At 31.5% G+C, this 21,113-nt stretch overlaps 1 protein-coding gene across 1 annotated transcript; it reads left to right on the plus strand.

The window, feature by feature from the left end:
* Positions 1–4,750: 4,750 nt before the first annotated feature.
* LOC132924186 (peptidyl-prolyl cis-trans isomerase E-like) lies at positions 4,751–20,558 on the plus strand. Its single transcript, XM_060988334.1, has 7 exons — positions 4,751–4,813; positions 5,529–5,690; positions 15,123–15,254; positions 15,331–15,494; positions 15,573–15,859; positions 20,267–20,403; positions 20,478–20,558. Exons 1-7 carry the CDS (start codon positions 4,751–4,753, stop codon positions 20,556–20,558), a joined length of 1,026 nt encoding a protein of 341 aa, XP_060844317.1.
* The last annotated feature ends 555 nt before the right edge of the window (positions 20,559–21,113 follow it).

The following is a 21,113-nucleotide window of genomic DNA, read 5'->3' on the forward strand; positions in this document are numbered from 1 at the left end:
AATTGCATTTCTAAGATTAGAAAAGTTAAGTATTCCTTTTACATATATTGGTGGTGGTTGGTCTTTTTTGTTTATTTGTGTGATTGAGGATTCATTTTGATTATTAGTGTCATCGTTATCAATTGTATCTGGTTCATTTTCAGATAATACGGAGAATCGGTTTGGTGAGGAAAAAAATTTTGATTTTTTCTCTTGGTTATTGATCGGGCTATTTGGTGAACAGGGGAGATTACGTTTCGAAGGTTTTTGTTGTTGCTGCCATTCGGGGCTTGATAATGGAAGAACGTTGTTAATCACTTGATTATTAACTATCTTAATTGGTTGTACCGTTTTAGCTTGTTTACTTTTAGGCGGATTAGATTGCATGGTGCGGTTATCTGGTTTGCAGTCCAAAGGTCACCGCGTTAACGATGCCTGGAGTGACTGGTATAGATAATTTTTCCTCTCTTGTTATTAATTAATTAATTAAATAATTAAATATATTACTTTTTTTGATGTAGCGATGATTGAAGGTGCTAAAGTGATTTGATAGTATGAGTTGAAAGTTTGCTGCGACTTTATATTGAATTTGAAAAAAAATTAGATCGTAAACCGATAAGATTAACGAATAATGTATAAACATAGCTCAGGAACAATGAACTGCACGTGTGCGCTGTACGGTTGCTCTAGCTGAACTGACTAGGGCTTAGTGTGCGAAGATGATGTCTCATTACTATGCAAATAACTTGTAACTGTATTTTTTTATTATTATTTGCTATATAAATTAACCTAACAAAAATATTTAAAACAGTTGTTATTAATCTCATAATATATATATTTTTTTAAATTAATTTTTCTATTTGTATTAACTAAATTTTTCCTAACTTAATCATTTTTGGAGGACAGTGATAGTCGCCTCCTCGTGGTGTCCTCTAGGTAATGCTATTATATGCTTTATATATGTATATAGGTATGCTTTATACTATCATAAAAATAATATATCTATTAGGCGCAATTTACTACATAGGAATTTGTACCAGAGAACAATGTACATTTCCCTGTGGTACACCACAGAAAACACTTTTTTCTTCACACACTATACCATTTATATTAACTACTTCTATTCTATTTTCTAGGTAACTAGTAAACCAAAGTAGACTTTTGTTCGTTATACCAAAGTTTGGTAGAATTTTTATTAATTTACTATGATTAACTGTGTTAAAAGCTTTTTTTAAGTCTAGGAAGATTGCTAACGTTTTTTCACCATTGCCTAGAGAATTATTTATAAACTTAAATACTCTATTAATGTGTCCTCTGTACTTATACCTGGTCTAAAACCAAATTGATTTTTTGAAAGTAAATTGTTAGATTTAAGGTATTTCATTAATTTGTTTTCGATGATTTTGTCTAACAGTTTAGCAAAGTTACCAATCATTGATATTAGTCCAAAGTTATTTATTTAAGTTCGATTTCCTTCTTTAAATAATGGAACTACTACAGGTATTTTAAATTTAGCAGGTAATAAATAAATAAATAAATAAACTGCATTTAATACTCAGATTATATATTTCTATATATATAGAAGTGGATCTAGTATATAATTAATTATGGTTTTTAATAATTGTACAGTTATTTTATCAAATCCGGCAGTTGTATCATCTTTGAGAGTTTTTAGTTTGCAAGATACCTTGTTCCGTTACCTTTTCGTTAAAAATGTTATCATACGAGTTTCCACGAGTTCCACGATTTCATCTATAGGATTATCGTTTACTGTATTATTTTCAGCTAATTTACTGCCTATATTAATGAAAAAAGTGTTGAAAATATTTGAGATATTATGCGGTTCGTCTGTGGCATTTAACATTTGATTATTTATTAATATAGAATTTATTTCTTTAGATTTATCAAAATTTTTATATTTAGTATAATATGACAATAAAGATGAGTTGTTAAGGTGTTTTTTAATTTCTTTGAGAGATGCTATTTTTTACGTGCAGAACATAGTAAACCGGCCGTCATCCACTGTATACACCTCCAAAATCTTCCAAATCATATACGCAGGATGCCTCTCAAAATAACTCTTCCTAAACTCCAAATAATTTTGTAAGTAACTACATTCCTTAAGTTCCTTAACGAGTTCAAATCGCTTATAAACATATTATTTTCTCTCCTCACTACAATTCTCGACTGTCTCTTAAAGCCAAATGTCAATTTTTACCTCAACCTTACTCATCCGTACGTGGAACGTCAACAGCTTATCCAATCACAAGAACGAACTCATCACAGTACTAAATGAAAAAAAAAATAGATTTGGCTCTGATTTCTAAAAGACATTTTTACAACGCACACTTAATTCTCAAATCTCAATACTCTGTAACGGAACACCGTTACACGGACACCGCCCGCCGACCATGCGCCACTCTATAATCTATCCCTCATAAACTAATAAACCGTTTACAGATAGTGTTAGCGCGTAACCAATTTTCAACTCGATGAACACCTACAACAATTAGAAATCTATATACCGACTTAATTAATTAATATGTATGAAATATAATATCGTTAACACTAACAAATCAAAATCGCCATGCCTACCAAATTCGTCAAATAAAAACTATTAAATTATTTTCATATCAAAATTCCAACAATAATAGACAGCCCTCACTAAACATGTAAATACTGGTCTGTGCAATATGCACAGACACCACAGCCTTCCTACGCTTATAAAATCTAGAGACACGATAAGGTCAACTATTCAAGTAATCGACAACAAATAAAAACCCATTGCAATACGGTACTCCAAATAGATCTTAAAGTGTATCCAACTTAATCTTTAGTTTAATAATTTTAATAACATTGCTTTCTGTTTCCGGCAACGACTCGCATAGCGTTTCAATACGGAACAGTAACTTAAAACTGCGAATCCTACATTTATTTTACATTATGCCTATATTATCTGCACATTCCGGCAACAACCAGTGTGTTGCAATACGGTCGTGTTGTATATATAGCCGACGGTGTCAGCCACATCCTGCCTAAATCTGCAAAGTATTTAGAGTACTAGAGGATCCATAATGAACAGTAATAAAAACATGTTTTATATCATTTAATTATTATCATATATTATATTATTTGTAAAAAACTGACTCCTTTTTTGTTTTATTCGTACACTGATGTCGGTTTAATTTTATATAATAAAAGAAAAAATATAGATTTTATAGTATTTATATTAATAAAAGTACAAGAAAACTTCTTACAATCAGCAATTTAAACTATTAAATTAAATCATATACTTGTTACTATCGCTGTAACTTACTCCCACCCAAACATAAAATTACACTTATATAATACGCACACTTTTTTAACTCATTGGGTCACTATTTCATAGTAGGATACTTGAATGCCATTAACGAATTCTGGAGCTGCTACACTGCCACACAACTTATCCTAGAGGATGCACCCTACTTCAGATACTAATTAAAAAAAATACTCTATACTAGCTCTCACGGATCCAACCTATTGGCCAACGTCAATAAGTAAGCGCCCTTTAGACATATTTATAACTTTTATTCCCAGTCGTTCTCACAATATTATTAAAAATTTACTCGAACCATGCTCTAGACTTATGCACTCAAATGACATAGAAGATGCTGTCCAAAGTTTTACAGAAACAATCGAATCAGCTGCTTGGGGCTCAGCTATTAAAACCTTTCCTAGAAACCAAAACTCCTTCCCGATTCCCATTAACATCTGTGAGCTAATAGCAAAAAATAAGACGTGCTAGAGCTATCTGGCAACGCACTAGATTTCTATCCAATAAAAATATATTTAATAATCTTACATCTTAACTAAAACGAATTATAAAACAACTCGGAAACGAAAATTTTAATTTTTGGGTTTCCTCACTTACTTCCAAAAATGGTTCTTTGGAAGGCAACTCGGAATTGCTTAAAGCAAAAATCTATAAATTCCCTCTTAAAAAAGAAGATAATACTTGGTGCAAATAGAATGAAGAAAAGTCAGAGCTTTTTCTTCTAACCTAATCAATGTCTTTCAACCTCATCATGACATTGTAAATAACGCTTCTGAAGAATAAGTTGAAAACTCTTTAATCTCCCACCTTCTTATCTACCAAGCCCCATAACCGTTTACGCCTGGAGAACTTCTAAATCATTTAAAACTGTATCCTCCCAAAAATATCTCGTGGTCTAGAACTTATTTCAGCTAAAATAGCTCGATAACTATCAAAAAAAGTAATTATACACTATCGCCCGTGTTTATTACAAAACAAAATTACATACGTAATACGTGTATTAATTTTACTATTATAAATTAGTACAATATTTTGTCTATTTACGTATTATGACAACTCACTTCTCTATCTATTCGCTAAACTCTTAACTTAATAATTTCATATTCCATTACCTATGTTATAATACATGACATATCATTTAAATATTTAATTTTCACAAATGAGTATCAATCTAATTATTTACCTACCACAATTATCATTTTAAGGGAGTGGCTCCTTAACCACAATCAATAAATGACTGCTATCATGTATATAAAATTAATTTTACAATTATTTCAATAAAATTAATTACCTGGTAACGTTAAAATGTACACGATTCAATAACAACGAAAATAGTTCCATGGAGTTGGAGTTAGTAGTTTATTCTATCTGTTACTAATATATTATATTTTAGTAAATTCTATAACAAAATTTTTAATTAGTTAAATTTTTTACAAGATTTTACAAACATAACGAAAAATGCAAAATAAACTCATAAGAAAAGCGACATGGGAAGATATGTTTCGACAGCATAGAAATAAGGTAAAATTAATGTTGTATCAACGTAAAGAAATATGCCACCAAAACTATAAAAGTTTGAGTAAATAACTTGTACAAATACATTATTAATATGAAGGAACGTATTGTGTATCTATATTATAAACGTCAACTTCCTTTCGTGAAACTGACTATAGTTATAGGAATTTGGCGTTTCCGATGGGCAATGACTTATTTTTTTAAATCTAAACATGTTTTGATTTAAGATAATTTTGATTATTTTTAATCAGTTAAAATGTATTCAAAAATATAAATATTAAAAATCTATCGGATTAATAGCAGGAAATATTCTCTTTATAAAATATAAATTAGGTGCCTTTGCCGTAAACTCGAACAGAGTCGTATCACTAGTCGTGGAAATACAGAATATCTTTATTCCTATATTATGTGGGAGATAGATAGGAAAACACATGTTGGTATAGTGGTTCCTTAAGAAAAACACTATATGAGTACCAAAATAATTAATGATAATATAATTTATACTTATACTTATATATATATATATTAATAAGTAATTTTAAATTCAATTCCCACCCGATTGTCATCTATATTTCTACATTTAAGCACTGTTGTTTCCATCAAAACAACCTGCTATACCTATATGATATTTTCACATAAAATATATTATGATTGTGATCCTAGATTGACTTACTGGGCATTGTACCTTGTAATAAAATCATGACGTGGTTCTTGTTTCTAGATAAGAAGTGCCAAGCCAAAAGTGGATAACAAAGCACCCTCGCTTAAAGTAACAGCGTATTATAAGCCTGGAACTATTGAGTTAAATACGGCAAGACTAGCGCAAATAGAAGAGGACAATTTTAAATTAATACAAAATATTAATATCATTTATCGTACGAAGGTAAAAAAATAGTTTTTAAATTCCATTTCCATATCCTATATATAAATAATAAAACACCATGACTACATCCAAAATAAAGTTAGGTTTTATTAGTTTTTTTTTTAATTGCCAATACATTATTTTAATATATAAAAAGTAGAGTAAAACAATAAAAATTAACATTTATCGATAAATTTTGTGTATTCTTGTTAAAAAAGAAAAAATGTTCTTCCTAGTTTTCGTAAAATTGAAGTGGTCTGCGACCTATAAAATATTGTCGAAGTGGTCCGTGGTGGTAATTAGGTTGGGATAGAATTATTCTAATGGGGACGAAGGTGGTGCTCGGCCCGCCAAATTAAATATGAATATAGGGCAGGGGTCGGCGGACCGCGGTCCGAATTCGGACCGCGGAAGACAAAACTCTGGACCCTGTCAACACATTGTACTTATTTCATTATATTATATTATATTATTTCTATATTATATGATATCATTATATTTTATCGGGAACGGGGCAGATAATAATCAGGTTTTATTACGATGTTATCGGCCGACAGCCGAGTCGCGACAATACAAAATATCAAATAATCCGACGGCGTAAAATTACTTTAATTTAATTATTGCTTATCGTTATCGTTATAGTTATATTTTTTGTCTGTAATCCGTATTTTCTAAATAACAATTTAGTTAACGTGTACATTCGCCGGTGGATATAGTGCGTGTTTCGTTTTATATTATTTTTTCTTATTATTCGTTTAATATGTTGAGTAAAAAACGCAAAATTGACAGTGAAAATAGGAAGTTTTTGAACGAGTGGACAGAACTATATTGTTTTATATTGCCTGAAAGGGTTAGAGCCATTTCAGTCTGTTTGATTTGCAATTCAACTGTCGCTATTATTAAAAGTGGAAATTTAAAACGGCATTATGAAACTACTCATAAAGATTTTCATACAAAATTTCCTCCAGGCAGTGAAGTGCGTAAAAATAAGCTAAACACATGTATGTTATCTTACAAAAATAGTACGACTACACTTACACGGTGTATGAGTGAACAAGAAAAATCAACTGAAGCCAGCATTGCGTGTGTGCTGGGTTCTTAATAAGCACCAAAAACCGTTTTCCGATTCCGAAATAGTAAAAGAGTGTATGTTGGAAGTGGCCACTGCACTTTTTCAAGAAAATAAAAAAATCGTTACCTCTATCCAAGATATTCCTTTGTCGGCAAGGAGTAACACAAGAAGGACTGAAATTTTGGCAGTCGAGAACAAAAAGAGCTTATTTGAACTTTTACATAAGTCACCGTGCTACTGCATTGCGCTTGATGAATCTTGTGACTTAGTTGATTCTGAACAAATGTCAATTTTCGTGCGATTTTTTGACATTGAAAATAAAGTGTTTAGAGAAGAGTTACTAGCAATATTGACATTTGAAGGTAAGACTCGTGGCGAAGATTTATTTAAAAGATTCGATGACTTCATGAAAAAATCAAATTTGAGTTATGATAAAATTGTGTCAATTTCCACTGATGGAGCTCCAGCGATGATGGGAAAAGAAAAAGGATTACTAAAAAGAATCCGGGATAATAATTCCGGGATATTAACTTATCAATGCATAATTCACCAAACATCGCTTTGTTGTAAACTCAGTATTACACTGAAAGACGTAATGGACGGTTTGATCAAGTTAATCAATTTTATCAGGTCGCGTTCTTCTCTCCAATACAGACAGTTCAAAGAGTTTCTGTGTCAATGTGATTCGGCCTATTCAGATTTACTACAACACAATCATGTACGTTGGCTCAGTAAAGGCCGAGTAGTTGAACGTTTTTGGAACATTAAAGAAAAAGTAAAAACATTTTTAAAAAATGTGGATACTGAAGAAGCAAAGAAGCATTCGAAGTTCTTAGAAAACAATCGAAATATAGTTTCAATGACTTTTTTAAATGACATTTTGAAATATTTAAATGCACTTAATGTAAAATTACAAGGAGAAGGGAAATTAATATGTGATTTAATACAAAGTGTGTCTGCTTTCCGTCGCAAACTTAATATATTTGAACGAGACATTGAACAAAAACAATTCATTCACTTTCCAACAATACTTGAATGCAAAAATTATTCTGAAATTGTAAACACCGAAACATTTTTAAGTTTTTTGTCAAATCTTATGAAGGAATTCGATGCTAGATTCAAAGACTTTTCTGAAATAGGAAAACTATCACAATTCTTAAAAACTCCTTACGACGTTCTCCCAGACGGAGAATGGACTGATGTAGCTGAAAAATTATTTAATCTTTCAAAGTCAAAACTTCAAATGGAAATAATAGACCTACAGGAAGATGTTTCCTTGAAGCAGTACATAAGTGCGTCAACTGAAGAATTCTGGGATAAGGATGGGATTGACAAGTATTCAAACTATAAGCAACTGGCAATCAACTTGGCTTCGATGTTTGGTTCAACATACATTTGTGAAGCATCATTTTCAAAAATTAATTTTTTGAAAAACAAATATCGGACAAAATTAACGGACTCTCACCTCGTGGACACTTTACGCGTAAGCTGTTCTACACGAGTTCCTGATTTCAAAAAGCTGGCCAAGGAGAATTAATGCAATTTTTCCTATTAAATTTCATGGTAAATTATTACTAATATTATTGTAATTTTATAATCTAAAATCTAAATTTAATGTAATAATTAGATCATTTTTTTTATTTTCATACTCCTAATATAGTAATTTTTAATATAAATCAATTGTAATAACTAAAGAATTTTTTTTATTGTTATACTGATATTTTTAAAATATAAAGATTAAAAAAATATTTAGGACTCCAATAGAAATTACTTGCCGACCCCTGATATAGGGGTTCTGAAGTCAGTAATCGTCAATGGGTATATTCTTCTTCTTCTTCTTCTTCTTTTGGCCATTTTACTCTCTAAGAGTTTTAGCCGTCACTACAATATCCCGCCACTTTTCTCTGTCTTGAGCGATTACACGCCAGTCTTCTATGCCCATTTCCTTCAGGTCTTCCGCTACTCCATCAATCCACCTCTTCCTGGGACGTCCCCTCGGTCGTTTTCCCTTAGGTTTCCACTCGAAAGCATCGCGTACAGGGTCGTTTTCTTCCCTTCTTAGGATATGTCCTAGCCATTGGATCCTTTGACCTTTGATGAAGCTAGTAACTGGAGCCAGATTCATAATTTCTTGTAGTTCTCTATTGAATCTTCTTCGCCAACATCCCACATTCGTGTCAAACACAGGGCCACATATTTTTCGCCATATCCTGTTTTCGAAAGTTCTTAACCTCCTTTCCGTCGTCACCGTTGTAGTCCAGGCTTCACATCCGTAAGTCAGTGTGGGTCTTATAATAGACACATACAATCTCGTTTTAGATCTTCTCGAGAGCGTTTTTGAGTTAAGAAATTTCAGTAATGCGTAGAAGGTTTTTTCCGCTTTGTTTATACGTATATTTATTTCTTTAGACCAGTCGTTCTTTATGCTCAGAGTTGCCCCTAGATATTTGAATTCTTCCACTTTTTCAAAACTTAGTCCTTCCCTTTGTTGGGGGTCTATGTCACTATCTATTAATTCCATTAGTTTTGTCTTGTTTGTGTTTATTGTTAGACCAACTTTTTCCGCGGCTTTTTCCAGTTCCCTTGATGCATTTGCTATCTCTGTAAGCGAGTTTCCTATAATATCCAGGTCATCTGCGAAACCGAGTATACGCAGTCCATTTTCGTTGTTTGTTACTTGGCTGCCTCTTAGGCATTGTAGTTCTCTTACAACTTTTTCTAGCACCAAGTTGAATAGGATTGGGGACAAAGCATCCCCTTGTTTCAAGCCTGTGTCTACAGTAAAGGGGGTGGACATTGTGTTGTCTACTCTCACTGTGTACTGTGTGTTCTCCATACAGAGTTTGACTAGTTTAATCAGTTTTCTCGGAAACCCAAATTCATGCATAATGTTATATAAACTTTGTCTATGTATGCTGTCATACGCCTTTTTATTATATGTGCCCCCATTGGAAAATTTCTGGATTCGCCCCTGAAACATCGTTCAATAAGAAATATACTCGTTTTTGTATAATTCTAATAATTCACTTTTATTTAATTCTACAAACTAGTTAATATTTTCTTTTTATTTCATACTTTCAAACTTGTAGCTATCAGAAGTCTCACAGCACTATTGGTCGTGGCTTAACAAATGCATACTTAATTATTTTGAATATAAAGCTTTAAACACTTGTGTATTAATCTCTTAAAAACTTAATTCAAATAAGGAGCATAAATGTACCTTTTTGTGAAAATATTAACATATTTTCACCTTCGTGTTGGTACGACGCGCAACGTAATATTCCTTTCCATCTATCATCAACTGAGACTTCGACGACGAATGTCCGTTCAATTTAAACTAAATTTCAAAATCGACCCAACTTACAATATTGTGTGACAAAAACCAATTTCAGGCAGGTTCTATGCACACTGATGGTAATTTAAGATTCTCCGGCCACCGATTTAAATTAGGTGGCTATACTATTAACAATATTTAGCCAATCAAGCGCTTGAAATTTGAAGTTTAGTCCATAAAATACAGGTATAGATTTGTTGAAATCCGGTTCGAACGTTACATTTTTAGTACCCAACTCCATCAACGTTCCCAACATTTGTTTCGTTTCTACCGTAAATTCTACATTCAAAAATGCACTGTTTTCATTTACGTCAATAGTGTTCGCTGACATACTTACATTCATCGGTACTTCGGTCTTTTAATTCCTTTTATCCAGACGAATTCATATATCTTATAAGTTGATCGATCGATTGCTGATCGGCTTACTGCAACTAACGTATGCGATATCATAACTACTTCTTCATTTTCGTTCATCGTGTATCAAAAGATATTTACTGTCCGAAACAAATTCAAACTATATACCAATACAACCAATCACGGGAATTATAAAAAACGAGCCCCAACCTAAATGGAAAACGACGTATTAATGTTTTAGAAAAAAAACAAAATAATTAACAAAACGTATTAAATTGAACTTAATGTCAATGCAGAAAAGGTGTTTTTAAAAAAAAAAGGACAAAAACGCCGCACGGTCCACTGAGTATTGAAAATAAGTACTATACTGGTTTACAGCCTATGCGTTTTCTAAAACGTTTGTAAGCATCGACCACCTCGATAGCTTGAGCGCTAAAGCGGTTACTGGTTAGTATGTGTTACAGTTGACTGGTACAAATATCTACCACTAGTGTGGTACTAGTATGGTCATTTTATTTTATTTTTCCAAATTAAAGTATAACATGCGACATGCCTCTTAATCAGGACTGGAACTACTAATGGACAACCAGGGAAATAAACCGAGGCCCCTCTCTTAGTAAGTCCCAGAGAGGCAGTGAATAGAATAAATGTTTTACGAGTATTTTTGACTGAGCGAAGCGAGGACTAGTTTTAACTCAACCGTTCATCATTTTGTTTTCGGATCTGCCTGTCATGGCATACCTACGGAATTTTGCATCCTGGTATTCATTGCAAAATTATCCACACGACAATAAGTTTCCAACTTCTACAAATTATAAAGTAATGTAAAGCTCAAATAGTGACCGTTCACAAAGTTATATTTTAGCGTAATATATTACTCTTTTAAAAAAGAAATTACATATTTTTTGTCTACCTAGTTGAAAATTTCCTCAAACGTGATCGTTTGAAAATCTGTGGAACATCCCCAGACTTAAAAGTTGGTAACACCTATCAGAATGCGTTAAATCTTATGAAATATCTATAAATGTGTGGCTTCTTGTACAATATAAGTGATGTAGTGGAGAAACTAAACAAAGAACATACGTTTTGGCGCAATCTATAACGGATCCTTAACGTTCCAACGATTACTAATTTTCGGTATACATTTATTCTTTTTGAATTTAATAAAGCACTGGAGAAGCATTGGAACAAACTTTTACACCAAATGATTACTCTAGATTTACAAACATGGCAATCGACTTTATCATATTTTTTAGTGACCGGTTTCCCAATAACCATTGCCCAGTCAGGTATCGATTTGCACCAGCTGATGACAGATACTCAATTACCATTTTCAGTATGCATTTATTTTTTTTTAATTCAAAAAAGCACCGGGAAAATATCGAGACTTTTACACCGAATAATAATTGATAATTAATAAGTTGCAGAATAAGTTATATTTTACAAATATTTGGTAATTGACTTTAATGATCGATTTCTAGATATCCAATTACCATTCCTTTTCGAATTTCCGGTGAAACGATTTTCGTTCGACCTACTCGAAGATGGCTTCTACACACCGGAATCGAGTTACACGGGCAGCTAGTATTTATATAAAAACTATAATTTAAATTCTATTATTTATAATCAATAATTTTAGTATGATAAATTAAACTACAGATATTGTTTTTTTTCATAATTGCACCGGAATAACAATTTAATATACTAATTAAACATAAAATATGTACATAATATAAGTTAATAAATACATATATAACATTATCAATGGCAATAGCTAAACAATTTCTTTGATGTACTCCCAAGGTAATAGAATTTTTCTGAAATAAAAGTTTAACATTTAAATAATGTGAAGTAGGCTTATAATGCTTAGAACATTGAGTCTGAAGAAGAAAAACAGTTAGTGATGAGGCAACTTAATATAACACATGGACAAACAATAACACCTGCATTAAGAAAATTTGCCTTAACATTACATTTCTACTCTTCATCAGCATATGATTATGTCCGTAATATATTTTCAAAAAGTTTGCCCCATGTCAGCACATTGAGAAAATGGTATTCTACTGTTAATGGTTTGCCTGGATTCTCTTCAGAGTCATTTAGAGCTATAGCTAAGAAAGTTGAAGAAATGAAAAAATGTGGAAAACAATTATTTGGTTGTATGATAATTGATGAAATGAGTGTTAAACAACATGTAAATTGGACAGGTACCAGACATCAGGGGTATATAGATTATGGTCTTGGTGGTACGACAAGACAAACTGATAATCTTCCATTTGCCAAGGATGCTTTTGTCAAAATTGTAGTTGGCATGAACACTTATTGGAAAATTCCTGTTGCATAGTATCTTATAGCTGGAATCACAGCAGAAGACAAAGCAAATATTATTTTGTCTAGCTAAGAAGAGTTGTGTAAAACTGGAATTAAAATAAAGACACTAACATTTGATGATGCTGCAAATAATCTTGCAATGTCAATTGTTCTGGGAGCAAAGTTACAGTACCCAGATCTGAAGCCAACTTTTCAACTACCATCATCTAAAGAAAATAAACATATAATTTTAGATCCTTGTCATGTGATAAAATTATTGAGAAATACATTAGGAGATTGGGGTACTTTGTTTGATCCTAATATAATCAACCAATAAAATGGATTTATTTTAAGGAACTTGTGAACTTACAAAATCAAAGTTTATTGCATGCTGCCACAAAAATAAGGACTCGGCTATTTCAATATTTCAAAGAAAAAATGAAAGTCAAATTGGCAGTTCAAATATTTAGCAATAGTGTATGTGATGCATTAATATTTTGTAATGAAGACCTCAAGTTAGCCCAATTTCAAGGTTGCGAGCCAACGATAGAATTTAGCCGAAGAGTAAATAACATATTTGACATTCTAAATACTAGAAATTTACTATCAAAAAGTCCATATTCTAAGGCAATTGAGAGTAAAACAATAGAAACAATTTTTAGCTATATAACTGAATCTATAAAATACTTAAGAAATATACAGTACAGAAATAAAAATGGTGTTTTACAACCAATTATTAATTCAATTCGAAAAACTGGATTTTTGGGTCTCATAACCAGTCTCACAAGTCTCCGTAATCTTGCAACTGAAATCATTGAAACCAAACAACTACAGTTTATTTTATCATACAAATTTAGTCAAGACCATATTGAAATGTTGTTTTCGGCTATTCGTGCTAAGGGAGGATTCAACAACAATCCGACGGTAGCTCAGTTTGAAGCAGCCTACAAATCAATTATAGTCCACGCTAAAGTAAAATCACCATCAAGTGCCAACTGTATGGCTTTAGATGATACCTCTATTCTAAGAGTTTCGAGTACTCAAAGTAAAACTGAAAATTCGCAGTCAGAATTATTAGATTTACTTTGCTCAGCTGGTAAATACATTAAAGAAGATGATGAGATTAGTACTCTTTATCAGCATGGTGAATTCATTGATGATATTGTTTCTTATATTGCTGGATTTGTAGTTCGAAAAATGAACAAAGTAATACTTAGTGAAACCGGCTTAAATGAACTGAAAGCCGATAAATCAGCTTTTAAGCTATTAGACAGAAAAAACCGTGGAAGTTTAATCAAGCCTAGTAATGATGTTATTAGTCTTTGCAAAATAGCTGAAAAAGTGATTAGAAGTTATCAAGGTATTTGTCAAAATAATGTTGTAAATAAAATGACTTTAATTGCAATGACAAGGATAAGTATAGAAAGATATTTTCAAAATATATCATGCCAGATTTTAGATCAAGAACCTATTATTAATCATTTACTACAACTGATTAAATTAATTTTCAATTTTTATATCACACTTCGTTTACACCACATAAACCCAAATACAAATATTTCATTTGTGAAAATTAGATGTAAAAATTAGAAGCTATTATACAAAATTAATATTTTTTAAACATCAATAGCTAAGTACAAAATAAGTAAACCTATGTTTAGAATTAATAGTTATCATGTTTATACTTTATATTTTATAGCATGTATCAAAGATTAAGTTAAGAGTTAATAGTTATTACTTATTACTTTTCAATATTTGTATTTTGTAATAATAAAAAAATTAAAATATTTTTGTTTATTACATATTATCAATTTTGTTATCATTATTTTATATTTTAAATACTTATAATCTCAAGGAATAATGTACAAATTGTCTATAAACTCCTTGTAATTTAATATCAGAGTTTGTCTCTCTCACTGAACAATATACAGTTCAGTGGTCTCTCTCGCAAATATGTTGGCTTAAAGTGTTACACACAAAACGAGCGTAATGCGCGGTCTATATATTATAAGTCTATGGTAAAAACGATTCAATTTTTGATTTCAGTGGCGGCTTTAGATAGAAAATTAAATCTATAATTATTAGAACTTTTATGAAAAACCAATTATTAACTAAATTAATTTTTTTTTTTATGTTCTAATTCAAATACGAATAACCATAGTCCGTAAATAATTATATTTTGACTAAAATACAAAAAATTTTCAAAAATGATTATCGTGGCCAAAATCAATTAGCAGAATAATTTAGTCATTAGCGGATTATAAAAACAAGGGTCCTATATTTGAACTTCACGTATACCACTACACTTATTGAATACTCTACCTAAACTTAGAGTTTTAATTTATAATATTAGTTATATCTAATTAATACAAGTTCGGGTCAGGGTAAAACTGATTGTTTTAGATCAAAATCATTCTACAAAATGAAAGTTAAAAGTAACGATGTCAACATGATAAAATTAAATAAGAAAATATTTAAAGAAAACGTTGAGTTTCTAGAAAGACTTAATCACGTGGTAAGTACCTATCAAAATATGACAAAAAATTGTACAAATAAAATTGTAAATGCTGCTGTAATTATCAATACTCTAGAAGCCTCTAGTCGATTTCAATAAAATGGAAGAACACTACAAAAATCACCTTAAATTAATAATGTTCATGACAAATTTTCCGGAAAGTTATAAGAAGAAAGAATTGTATGATCCGCTTATTGTCACTACGGGATTACCAAAAAACATTCTAATTAAAAAATCCAAGTAAAAGTTATATTTCATTTACGACGCATTTTTGGAGATTTGGTGATGCATGTGATATGAATATAATTATTATCACAGGTGTTATTTGGACGTTAATAATTTAACAGAGAATAGGTCGCTAGGTCGTATGACAATCGAAGTGTATGACAGCATTGTTCCCAAAACAGCTGGAAATTTCAAAATGTTGTGCGAGCAGCGGCTAGGTGAACTCGATTACAGGGGAACGCAGATCTTCCGCATCGTACCGGGGCTATTTTGTTTGGCAGGAGACGTCGAGTACTCGATCGGACTCGGTGGTGTATCAGCTATAAATGGCGAACAATATTTCGACGACGAGAACTATGCACTCAGCCATAACGCAGCCGGTATAGTTGCTACAGTTTTCTATCAAAAATGTCCTTTCCATTATCCACTAAAATTAAAAAAATATCATTCCTTTTCTGCCAGTTATAAATTTAAGATTTATATACTGGGAACCCTTTTACGTTAACATTTAATAATATTGATTTTGTATAATAATTATTGAAAACCTATTAATTGTTTGTAGGGTTATAATAATTTTGCTAAACATAGTTTATAAATTTGCCTCCAACGTCCTTAATTAACTCCTTCACACACTTCGCAATATTTTAATTTATTAATCATTATTTATTTATCGTTGCCTTTATTACTAAATGCTTTTATTGACGGTGCTTTAATTAATCGCACATCACACATTGACCGGTGATCACTGTGCCATCAGATTAGATAGTTATATAGGTATTTTAAATACATGCGTAGGTATACAAACCCATTAGCGCCCAAATTATTTTTTTTTTAAATTTTAATTAATTTTTTGTTGACAACTTCTATAAATACACTCATATTAAAATAAAATTTTTTTTTTTTTTAAATCATAGTTTTCGAGATATTTGCCGTTGCCATATGGCAACACTGGGCATTTGTCCTACTTATTTCGTAACTTTTTTTCTATTATTTTTTTCCCGTCTTTAAAATGTAACTTATTTGAAATTGTAAATAAACATCAAACAAAATAAAATATAAGCATTATCTGTATATTTTATAATTTTTTTTTTGTTAGTAAGCAAATAAAAATTGAGTAAATATAAAAAATAAATCATTTCCTTATACGTCGTACAGCTTGTACAAAAAAAACTTAAAATATTTTATAAATATACATCATTGGGTATGAAAAGGTTTAAAACAATTAATGCATAACCCTGAACATTTTGAACACATTGTTCGTACAATTGAGTTGCAATTTTTTCCGGCGCATCTTCTTTTTTTTTTCTTTTGTATTTTGTACAAAGTGATTAGTTTTATCGAACCGTAATGTATCTGATATACGAGAGTCTGACGAACACAATGATTTTGATATGCGTCCTGATCCTGTGGGAGTATTTTTGTATTTTTCTAAATAAACATTTACTACTTCTCTTCTAAATTCAAGTTGAGATATTTTTGGCCTCCCTGTTTTATTATATAAAATCCAACTGTTTTGCATTGCCACATCAAACATCCATGTTACAAGAGGCCAATACCATTTTTTTCCACGAACTCCAATCCGATAACATCCAAGATTTTGATCCATTTGGTCGGTGCCTCCCATATACGTGTTGTACTTAGCAATTAGGTTTGGTCTTTGAACCAAAATATTTGTTTTTTTTTGTTGAGAATATCTTTTAACGTGACTTATTTCTTTAGTACCACATGAAGTGGATATCATTGTTACCACAGCGTTGTCCATCCATCGAACATATAAAAGACCATCATTTTTATCCATGGCTGTTTCAAAGTATCCGCGTTCTTTTTTAGCAAATATTTTTTTATTTTGTAAAGGATAGTCTTTTTGAATCCTATTTTCACGGATTGTTCCTATTGCTGAATATCCACAATATTTTAAAAAGGAATGGAGATTTTTGCCTGAAAATAAGTTGTCTATGTATAAAGAGTAATTCAATTGTCTCTTTTCTGTGGGGATTTCATCTATAAGAACTAATAATGGACTTGCAGCTTTACCAAATAGTTGTTCGTAAACAGTGTTAGATTTAGGGCTTTTGCCTTGATACAGTTCAAAATTTACTAAGTACCCATCGTTTGTGTTTAGACACCATACTTTGTATCTAAATCTAATTGGTTTCCCGCGAATGAACTGCTTGCAACTATGTCGCCCAAAATATTTTACCATACTTTCATCGTAGGCAAGATGTTGTTCAGGAATAAAGTTCTCAATACATTTTTTTTTAGCATTTCCATAACTGGTCGTATTTTCCATGCTTTATCATTTTGATTGATATCAATATTATTCGCAAGATGCAAAAATCGACAAATCTGCAAAAATCTATTTCGTCTCATTGATTCAGATACAGCCAAATTTTTCATATCATTTTTTGAATCCCAATAATGTCGTTTCGATGGCAAATTATTATATCCACTGACATATAATATCGCAATAAAACAACGAATTTCTTCTGCTGTTATGTTTGGATCAGGACAGTTTAAAAATAATGCATACCGTCTAGTTTCTACAACTATATGTTCAATAATATCTGTATCAATAAATTGTTCGAATATTTCTGTAGCGGACAAACTTTTATACCTGGAGTAATCAGGTTGGGGAAATGAAGCGGGTTTTTCGATGTCAAAATCTGCCCCCTTCTCCCAGCGAGGTATTTGTTTGGATTTTTTCCTAGCCTCTAACCACTTTTGATGTTTTTCGGGTGTAACAACCAATGTTTCATGACGTGGTCTATGACTCAAAATGTCTGTAGGTTGAACTAGTTCGTCACAAAAGTTACCTAATCTTTCGTTGTTTCCCAGCCGAATTTCAGCGTTTGCCGTCAATTGTCGAGATGACAGATTATCAACTAAACTATAAAAGTACGGAATTTATTTACAAAAATTTGATAACATCAACTAGTATGTTATATCTTACCTACTCCCGTCTTCATCGCCTGAATCTTCATCAGTATCGACACTAGGATGAGGTGGCTCAATAAAAATATCCCCCTCCATCTCATCATCATTTAATAATATATCCAATGCTTCAGAAAGCGAAAAACCATGCCTTTCAAAATGAAAAAAAAAAATAATAACTTTATGTATCGAAACGCCTAGCATTGCCATATGGCAACACCGGTACTTAAACAGCCATAACTATATTCAGTATTATCAAAATACTTTCAAACTATTGTAAAATTATTCTTAGTATGTCGTAAAAGTAAATATAAAAAAACAGCGGCTCAAAAAAATATGTACGTATGCTAAAATCTACTTACTCGAAATGAAGATCCATTTTTTCGTCGAGTGTAATATTCGTAAAAACAAAACTGTGTTTCCGAGACGACAATGCATTAGAAACTGATTGTATTTGTTCAATCGTAAACTAGACATGTTATAGTGTCGATAAACGTATATTGTTTCGATTGCGATAACGATAATATGCGCGGAAAAAAAGTTATAAATAGAGTCTATAAATGTTGCCATATGTTAACGCTGGGCGCTAATGGGTAAGGTGTAGGTAAATGCCAAATTGTTAATAAATTAGAACATATTAATATGGGAATGTCAGTAAATGTGAAAGACATGAGAGAGATTTTATAGTGTAGGCATGTAGTTATTTCTTAGTTTAAAGATGATACCTATACATTTTTCAACTAGAGTGTAATCATTGCCCGGTAATAAGGTCTGGGGATCCGGACTATATACAAGCAGTAATATTAGGGCACGTCCCAACGACTCAACTAAGTTTAGTAAGCTGAACGTTTAGATTTTTCATAATTCTATAGGTCTCATAGCATATCAGGATGGGATCCGTAGGTATACATATATACTAAATCGGCTATATCGAAACACCGACAAGACTAGACATAGGTGGTGGCTATCAAAAAAAGTCGAAAGTTATAAGATCTGATTTTTATGGTACATTTGCACTTAAAACTGCTGACGATGGTTTAACTCAGTGCTTCTCAACCTTTTTATAACGGCCGCCCCCCTAAGAAGCCCTTAACGCCCCCCCCCTCACTTCATTAAAATAAAAATAAAAATAATATACATGAAAAGTTTAATATTGAATAATTAATAAATATAATATATATATATGTATACAAATGTGAATATAATGAAAATAAAATGTTTTTAAATGTATTGATCAGTGAGATGGTTGTGCTTGGTGATCCAAAGCCAATTTTTTTACGTTTGGTTCAAAGTTTGTGAGATGAAGGCGTAAGTTTCCTCTTTTTACGATGTCGAGTCGATTTCTCTTTTTAGTAAACGTTGTGAAAAATCTTTATCCAAAGATTGAAGGTGTTGACAGTAAATTTGTGTGTCATCAAACGAGATCTTACTGTTCTTGTGTAGATCTGACAGGATTAGAAACTGGCTAAACTCGTTGCGACCAAAATTGTGCTTCCATAAAGTGCTTTGAACAGAAAAAAGTTCACCGCCCCCCTATCACCCAAAACGAGCCCACCGCCAAAACGAACTCACCACCCATCAGTACTCCTTCACCGCCCACCGGGGGGCGATATCGCCCCCGTTGAGAAGCACTGGTTTAACTCATGATCTTGTTCGTTTACAGTAATTTCTAGGAATCGTTGCAGTATGATTAGCAACAACACGTAATAAAATAATGAATTAAACATATTAACATATCAATTTAACATATTTATTATATTAAGTATAATAAAGGATATATTAAAGCGACGTCGTTGGTTTAATACAATACTTGTAATTAGTTGTAATTTATAATATCCATACGTCTATTGGTACAGGTACTTTATCCATGTACAATTTAGAGAAAAACGAAAACGCTTCACAATTTATGATCACGTTCAAACCATTGACAGTACTAAACGGTAGACATGTCGTTTTTGGTAGAGTCGTTGGCGGAATGAAAACGTTGAGACTCGTATGTATCTATTTCGCCAAAATGGACATAAAAATACATGGAATTCTTAATAGTACTATTTTTTTTTTGTTTAGATAGAGGATTCGGGTTACGCGTCTGGTAAACCAAAACACAAAATTGTGATTAGCAAATGTGGATTATTTAACGACTGTTAAAAATTGATGTAAAATCAGAATCCCGACATAGATCAATGATGTTCAAACTTATGCCAATATTATGCACCTACGTATTCATAAAAAAATTATTAACATCATTAAATAGATAGTTTGATTGTGACAATTTGTTTCTTTAGAAGAGCTAAATTCCAAAATATTTTTGGACAAAAAATGTATTAATGTATTGTTGGGCTTAAAGAATTTTTTTTTCATTTTTTGTTAAAATATAGTTGTACTAATAAGTACAAATTTTTCAAAATGCGCCCCTAATCTCACTACATAACGAAATGTTAATAAATATATTTACAAATATGATTCAAGTATATTCACTAATTTGTCTCGGTTCTTTAACCCATCAATCTCATTTGAAGAAAGATATTATATTAAAATAAAATATAATCTCTACGATGAATTTTACTGGTAATAAATTAATGATTGCAGTGGGTAATGTAGGGATAGGTAGAGCAAATTATTTTTTTCTAGAATCAGACTTTCGTGATAATTATTACCATGGCTAAATATATAGGTATGATCGCAACTTCGTGATACGCAGGT

Source organism: Rhopalosiphum padi, chromosome 3 (genome assembly GCF_020882245.1).
Source record: "Rhopalosiphum padi isolate XX-2018 chromosome 3, ASM2088224v1, whole genome shotgun sequence".
Classification (NCBI taxonomy): Eukaryota; Metazoa; Arthropoda; class Insecta; order Hemiptera; family Aphididae; genus Rhopalosiphum; species Rhopalosiphum padi.